Below are 8,188 nucleotides of genomic sequence, written 5' to 3' on the forward strand. Positions count from 1 at the left end.
GAGGTAAAAACCTAAATGCAGTTTGGACATATAGAGTAATTCAGGTTCATGTCAGATTGACTGCATCAAGAAACTGACTTGTTGAAAAACCACTGCTAATCATCAGCTAATGAAATAAAAATACCTCAAACATTTTTTGTACAAATATTCTGCTTGTGTTTTCGGGGTTTTTCCATGTAAAATGAATAACCAACATTTTAGCTGTCCTGCTCTGGAATACATTTCCCAATCATGAACATATTAATAGTGCTGCTCAAACAGGAAGGAAACTTGGTCTAAAGTTGAACTAAATGAGGGATTTTGTCAGTTTATTAGGTAAACAATGACAGAATCCTCCTTGAACAATCACCATCAGAGAAACAGCAGAGCTTCCTGCTCCTTCTGCACGTCGGCTTTATGTGAGACAGAACCAGCAGAGAAACAATTTATTCTGTTGGTTCTTTAGAATAAAACTGCAGAAGAAACACTTTGAAAGACAGAAATCCTGGTGAAGATGAGATGCATTTATCTCACAGAAAAATGATGTTAAAGCAGCCAGTGCAGGAAAATGATTCAGTATCAGCAGCAGATCCTTAAACAAGGGAACTAAAGCATCAGCAGCACCAAACTTACCAACATTTATAAGATGAGATTAGATCATAAACAGAGAGATTGTCTCTGTATATGTTTCAGGCATGAATTATATTCTTTGTTAAAGAGAAGTTAAACAATAAAACCAAACACCTGCTGAGAACGTCCATAAACCTGGAAGAACAGGAAAATAAAGAAAAGTTCAGGCAGCAGAAAGAGAAGACTTCACTGTGAGTGATCCTTTTTCTGAGAGCAAATATTAAACATCAGTCACAAGATGCAAAATTGGCACCATCAAATGTTTCCTGTTTAAAGTTAAAGAAAGCATCAGAATCATGTAATTAGGATCCTGAATCATTCACATCAACAAACAGAGCAAAAGGTAGAGATGGAAACCTTCATCAGGTGGAGACGAACTGGAAGAGCTGCAGACGGAAACCTGCAGGTTGTTGGACCAGAGAGACGATCTGTCGGCTGAACCGCCGACGCTTCGTCTTTATACCTTCAGTCTGAAGCTGCTAGAGGCTGGAAACGCCCCCAGTGCTCAGTTTTTACCTCATAAAGTAAAAAATCAAGGAAATAATTGGACATTGTAATGTGTTCATTGTTAACCAATGACATCAAAATTATCTTAGTATTTTTTCCTCTTTCTTCTCATTTCCATTTGCTTGATTCTCTTCTTGTGTCCAGTTAACTGTAATCGGACTGAAGCCAGAAGGAAGCCGATTTCTCTTTGTATATTTTCCTGTTCTTTATTAGAAAACATGAAACTTTAAAGTGACCTGGGTGTTTTAACTGCAACAAGTTTAAACCATCACAAGCTTTAAAAACATCTGTTTGCATGTGAGATATTTACTGCAGTTCTCATTTTAAACAGCAGGGGTCGCTTCAGAAAGCAGGTTTAACAAACTGAGCATACTCTGAATAAACCCACCTGAGATACTCGGCGTTTTCAGTTTCAGAATGTCAACCAGGTAACTCAGCTCAGCCTGAGTTAAGACCTGATCAATGGAGCAGATTCACCATGGCAACAGGGGGAAAATTAAACCTGAAATCCACATTTCTCACCACTGGAGTTAGACATTTTAATGGTGACATAAGGAGAACATCAAAACATATTTAATCAGAAAAACAAACAAACAGTAATACAATTTGCTGCTACAAATAACGAGTTAATTTCCATGATTTTTTTTTCCGGAAAATCTGAGATTAATCACAGAATTTTTGAGTTTTTTGGTGGAAATTTACTAACGCACCGTCACACATAACACATTAAACATTGTCTTGTCTTAAATGTGCTACAGAGAGAAATTTGCCTTTCCTTTAGTAAAGTTACAGAAACATAAAATGGTTTCATTCCATAATGTTGCGTTGCTCTGGGAATAAATGCAACCAGGCAATCAGAGAACAACATGGGCCTGGTCATCACTCAGTGTGAGGAAATAAAAAGCTGCAGGCGTTGAGGCAGCCAACAGTATGACTGAGGTTCAGCTCACCTGGACTGCTCCTCATTTACTAAATGAGTAAAAACAAAGGAGTTCAGCTCATGATGCTGTTACTCAGTTTTTAACTTGCTCTTTTCCAGTTTTACAGAATTTGTAAGAAGTTAAATGTGTTTGTTCTCATTATGCAGAGGGCATAATTAGACTTATAATTCATCAATTTCTTTTTCTTGCTTTCTCACTGAATGAGCCATGCTGAACTCCACTTCTTCAGCTCTGACTTATTTCGTCCTCGGAGCGTATGTGGACGTTGGAAGATGGCGGTACTTGTGCTTCCTGATAACTGTGGTATTATACCTGATAATTGTTGCAGTCAACGTCCTGCTGATCGCGGTGATCTGTGTGACCCGGAGCTTACATGAACCCATGTTCCTGCTCCTCTGCAGCCTGCTGGTGAACGAACTGTACGGCAGCTCAGGCTTGTTTCCCTTCCTGCTGGTCCAGATCCTCTCTGACGTTCACATTGTTTCAGCTCCGCTCTGCTTCCTGCAGATCTTCTGTCTCTACTCTTACGTGAATACTGAGTTTTGTAATTTAGCCGTCATGTCTTATGACCGGTACCTCGCCGTCTGCTGTCCTCTCCAGTATCACGCCGTAATGACGCATCATAAGGTTATTTTTGTGATTATTCTGACCTGGCTGTACTCCTTTGTGAAGTTTCTCATCACTCTGTTGCTGACCGTCCGTCTGACTCTGTGTGGAAACGTGTTGAACAGCACGTTTTGCCGTAACTACCTGGTTGTGAACTTGGCGTGTTCTGACACCAGCGTGAACAACATTTACGGACTGTTTGGTACTGTAATCACAGTTCTGGTCCCGCTGCTGCCCATCCTCTATTCCTACACTAAAATCCTCGGCGTTGTTCTGTCCGGCTCCAAACAGACGAGGCAGAAAGCCGTCAGCACCTGCACGCCTCACCTGGCTTCGCTCCTCAACTTCTCCTTCGGCTGTTTGTTTGAAAGCCTTCAGAGCAGATTCAACATGGTCTCCATACCCAACGGGCTGCAGATCCTCATGTCTCTGTACTTTGTGATTCTTCAGTCTCTTCTCAGTCCCATCATGTATGGAATCAACCTGACAAAAATAAGAAATGCATGCAAACAGCTGTTCAGTAATAGTTTAGTTGATGATAAACTTCTTGCATAAATGTAAATGGCTGTAAATATTCAGCTTTTTTAGCCTTTAGCAATAAAATTAAAATTCTGAATGAATGTTTCAGATTCCTTTTTGACTAAACTTTAGATGTGGGTCCAATAAAACCAAACAGTGGACACAGAAACTAAAACTGCCGATGGAAAGTTTAAAAAAGTTAATTAAAATCCATATTTTACTGAAACATTTTCCATGAGTGTTAAGCAGTTTGATGTAATGACAAAAACTTTCACACCTGTCTTGGATCCATGACAGAAACTTCTTACGTTCGTCTGGAGGAACGGATTGTTGGTTTTCTTCTTCTTGTGTTTTAAAACCAGGAGACACTGCAGAGCTGACAGACCGTTTCTGAAACCATCTACTTCATCTGACCGAGCAAAATGCACATCAACCGAAGACAAAAGATGTTCTCATTTTAGTTCAGGCTTCTGTCTGTGAGAGGAAGAAAGGCCTGACAAAACATAAAACTTCATAAACTTCATCTCAACTAGCAAATTACATCATCTTTACATTTAATTGTATTAGAATTTTTGAAAAGAAAAAACCCTTCTTAAAAATAAAAGCTTTGAAATTTTGACATTTCCAGTTTTATTTGAAATCAGTTTCCAAAAATAATATTGGTAGTTGCTAGGCAACAAAGCTTTATGATTAGTAATCTTATCATAATCTTGTATTTCTTTTTATTAATGTTCATTCTTTGTTTTTCATATTCAGTTGTTCACGGTTCCTTGCATTGCTCTAGTATTTTGTTTTTCTCTTTGTTCAGCTCTTTTCAGTGGTGGTTTAGTTTTTGGCTGTTTCAGATCTGCTTCCTGTTCTGTCATCACCTCCCCTGCTTCAATGTACCTGAGCCAGTCAGCTCTGGTCCATACTGTATTATTTTAGATTCATTACTAAACTTTTTTGCAAGAAGATGGATGGATATTTATTCAGCTCTACTGGTCAAGACAAAAAGATGCCGAGTCATCTCAGGACGTTCTCTTTGTCATAGCTTCTCAGAGTTTGTGGAAAACAGATTCTGTCCAAACCCACTTAAACCTGGGGAGATATCCTAAATCTGACATTACAGCAGCTAATAGACCTCGTTGTGCACAATGACAGAACACATTTTAGTTGTGACGTGAAGATAACTGCAGGAAATGAAATGTTTACTGTAGTGTGAAATGTAGAAATCATTTCTGGGTTCAGGCAGTTCATCTAATATTCATATTTGTGAGGAAGCGGGTCAAAGGCGTACAGGTACAGGGAGAACGTACTAACTCACCAACATCGCCTCAGAGCTCGAACCCAGAACAGTTTTCTGTTTTTCTTTAGGGGAACAGAGCTAACGCCAGACCAGCGTTCAGCTCGATCTGCACCAACCCAACGGGAAAAAGGCCTAAAGTGACTAATTTAGGGTGCATCATTCATAATCCGGTGTAATCCAACTCCAGTTCTTTTTTACAAACTGCGGTCCGTTTGGTGATGTGTGAACATTAATCGACCTCTGACCTCTGGTCTTCCAAACCTCAGTTTGGGTTCAACTGAAGTGAACTCTGGTTCAGTTTGATATGTGAAAGGCAAGCGGACCAGAGACCGCTCCAAAAGCAGGAAGTGGACTGCAACGCAAGGAAATCTGGGTAAATACAACCAAAGCTAACGTGCTAGCCTAGCACTAGCAGCAGAAATGGCTCCTGGTCTTTAGCCTAAAGAGAAATCCTCCAACCGCTAAAATCTGACGCCTCCATCTTGTTTCCATCTGGTGAAGATGGAAGTTGCTCTCAGTGTCTTCAGAGGTTTTTGTATCGTTTCCTTCAGTGGTTCTTGGTGCAGCGCCCCCACAGGCCAGGAGGGGAACAGGTTGGTCTGACTCAGAGCCACAGCAGCTGGAGGTGGAGCAGATGATGGAGTTCTGGTCCCAACAGAACCGGGTCAACCGGACCATCAGGTGGAAACAGCCTTAGAGAAGGAGGCAGTGAATGTTTTCATATTTTCATGAATCTTCTGATTAATTTGAGATTTGCGATCACCCAATGACTGAAGCTGTTTGAAAACCAGTTACTGTGAGAAACTGATTCTTTCCATTTGGACACGGTCAGAGTTTCTGTAACTTTCCTGGCACATTAAACATCAGATCTTTCCACTCTGAGCTGCTGGGTCTCAGTCGGAGGTCACTGGTGTGATTGCATCCTGTTTACTGTGTCATCTCACCCTAACGAGCCCCAGCAGGGCTGTTGGCTCCCAGAGGATGCTGCCCAAGTGGCGCTTTGGACACCAACAGGACAATTAGCAGCAAGAGAGGACACTCTGTCGTCCCCATGGGCCCCGCAGGGCGGCTTCAGGACATTCAGGACCAGTTTATCCTCCCGGGTCCAGATCGGACTCACAGTCTGAGGAAACACTTTTGTTTAAAAAAAAAAAAAAAAAAAAACACAGAAATTTGTCAGAAAAATTAAGTCAAACCGTCTTTCAGGAATATTTCATTCATCATACATCAGAAAGTCTCCATCTAAACCAGGAGTTTTCAGTTAAACTCATCCAGTTCCCAGTTACGAACATTTCCTCCCAGTTAAAGGTCCGAACAAAAGTCAAACTTTTGTCTTTCATGGTATTATGTTCACAACTTCTCTGTAAATCTGCACTTTTTAATGAAGAACCAGCTATATTATAAAAAACCCTGAGAGCAGAATGCATCTTAAAGTACAAACAGAGCCTAAAAGACATTTATTTCTCTAAAGAGATTAAAAAACAACATCCTTGTAAAACATTAAATTAAAATAAACTTTTTTAGGGGGAGGGGGATACAAAGAGTTTGTCCTTTTGATTGAAAAGCCCGAAATCTGGACTCAGACCTGAACCACATAAAGACAGTCACAAAGTCGGCCTTCCGTCACCTGAAGAACATCTCCAGGACTAGAGGACTAATGTCTCCTCCAGGTATTTATCTTTAATCACACCGATTACATCGATTGGTTAAAAACTTAACCAGAGGAAACTCTTCACAAGTTTTAGAGAAAGAAGGTAAACTATACCACATTCATTTAAAAACTATAGATAAAACTGAAGTTACGTTTTCCATGGGAAATTCTACAGCGTAGTTTGTGGATGTGGCTTAAAAAACTGAGGATCAGTGGGGACAGAGAGAACCTCCATCCTCCAAAATATAAAGTTAGTGTAGAAGAATTTGTTCAGATCCCACCTGATGACATCGTTACCAAGAAAAACTTTTCCACTAACTTCCAAATACAATTTGGAAGTTTTGGAAGTTGATCCAACATGTTGGCCTAGGCTAACATGATCCATGTTGGATGTTAGCCGCTCATCCAAACTTTCTGGATGCTTTCTGACCTGCTGTAAAACGTGTGCAATCTTTGAAACGTTTTGGTCTCCATGCCCCCTCCTTGTTGTCAATCAGAGCAGGTGTGTAGCAGAGTGTGTGTTTTACTACAAACTGAAGCTCTTAAAAGCAGCAGAGCAGAACCTGAAGCTGCAGGAAACCAGTTGAAGGACGTAACGTTCACTGGAACAGGGAGGAATGGAAAATATCTCTGCATGTTTTCACGGTTCTGGATAATTTTCCTTTACCTGAAGTCTTTATCTCATAAAAACTGATTGTGTTATTAAGGATGAATGTTTCCCAGGTTTCATATTTCACTCTGAGCGCCTACTTTGACATCGGCCCGTTTAAGTACGGCATCTTCCTGGTTATCATGTGTGTTTATATGTTCATTATCGGCTCCAACGTCCTGCTGATCGCGGTGATCTGTGTGAACCGGAGCTTACATGAACCCATGTTCCTGTTCCTCTGCAGCCTGTTTGTGAACGAACTGTTGGGCAGTTTGGGTTTGTTCCCCTTCCTGCTGGTCCAGATCCTCTCTGACGTTCACTCCGTTTCTGTTCCGCTCTGCTTCCTGCAGATCTTCTGTCTCTACATGTACGTAAACGTTGAGTTTTATAACTTAGCCGTCATGTCTTATGACCGATATCTGGCCGTCTGCCACCCTCTGCACTACAGCACACAGATGCAGATGAGCAAAGTCAGCAGGCTGGTTCTGTTTTCTTGGTTCATTCCTCTGCTGAACATAATTGTGATGATTTCACTGAACGCGTCCTCTGGGCTGTGTGGAAACGTAATCGACAGAGTTATGTGTGTTAATTATTATGTGACAAAGTTGCTGTGCAGCGGAGCGACGGCCAGTAACGTCTACGGACTGGTCTACACCTTCTCTGTGCTCCTCAGCCTCGCCGCGCTCATCCTCTACACCTACGTGAAGATCCTGAAAGTTTGTTTTTCTGGGTCCAAACAGACGCGGCAGAAAGCGATCAGCACCTGCACGCCTCACCTGGCGTCAGTCCTGAACTTCTCCTTTGGCTCTTTCTTTGAGATTCTGCAGAGCAGGTTTGACTTGAGCAGACTCCCTGCTGTCCTGCGTATTGTTTTATCTCTGTACTTTGTCACCTGTCAGCCATTTTTTAACCCGCTTGTGTACGGGCTAAAACTGGGAAAAATACGTATGGCTTGTAAAACTCTCTTCTTTCATCGTAGAAAACCCGCTTCGAGTTTTTAAGCGGATTTTAAAGCTTTGTGAACCAGAATGTTAAATAGTCATCTGTACTCGTTTTAACCTGCGTTTTGGTTGTTTTTTAAACAATGTTGTAACATAATAAAGTGCAATAAAAGAACATCTACACTATGAAGGACAGTGAAAGGAAAACTAGGAATGAATCTCATCTAGAAACAAAACGACCTTCTTGGAAGCATGAAAACAATTTGAAATGATTTCTTAAGAGTTAGCTGTTCCTTATGTTGCACACTTAATAATAAATCAGTGTGGTGTTGCGCAGGTTCTTTTATTTTGACAATTGCTGTGGAAACATGAGAGCGAAAGTGAGCGCCTTCACTGACCAGCCGTTGCTATGCTTAATTGCCGTTGGCTCGCTGCGACCAGCCGTTGCTATGCTTAATTGCCGTTGGCTCGCTGCGA

General features: G+C 41.2%; 3 protein-coding genes across 5 annotated transcripts in view; 2 read left to right on the forward strand and 1 right to left on the reverse strand.

Annotated features, from left to right (window-relative positions):
- The window catches only part of LOC103152994 (olfactory receptor 52K1-like), a 52,511-nt gene that overhangs the window by 5,158 nt on the left and 39,165 nt on the right, over positions 1–8,188 (reverse strand). The window contains exon 1 of one of the 3 annotated variants that reach the window (XM_016661574.1): positions 5,415–5,595. The exons of 1 other annotated variant lie outside the window; for it this stretch is intronic. The gene's annotated coding sequence lies outside the window, so the exon portion shown is untranslated. Of the gene's footprint in view, positions 1–2,990; positions 3,081–5,414; positions 5,596–8,188 lie in introns of those variants that run through there. One more of the 3 variants, XM_016661573.1, reaches the window with a different exon arrangement.
- On the forward strand, positions 2,032–3,225 carry LOC103153013 (putative gustatory receptor clone PTE03). Its single transcript, XM_007573764.2, has one exon. It carries the CDS (start codon positions 2,265–2,267, stop codon positions 3,216–3,218), a length of 954 nt encoding a protein of 317 aa, XP_007573826.1. The 5' UTR covers positions 2,032–2,264; the 3' UTR covers positions 3,219–3,225.
- On the forward strand, positions 6,607–7,771 carry LOC103153014 (olfactory receptor 10A6-like). The gene has a single exon (XM_016661587.1). It carries the CDS (start codon positions 6,830–6,832, stop codon positions 7,769–7,771), a length of 942 nt encoding a protein of 313 aa, XP_016517073.1. The 5' UTR covers positions 6,607–6,829.

This window comes from Poecilia formosa, unplaced genomic scaffold (genome assembly GCF_000485575.1).
Source record: "Poecilia formosa unplaced genomic scaffold, Poecilia_formosa-5.1.2 Scaffold337, whole genome shotgun sequence".
Classification (NCBI taxonomy): Eukaryota; Metazoa; Chordata; class Actinopteri; order Cyprinodontiformes; family Poeciliidae; genus Poecilia; species Poecilia formosa.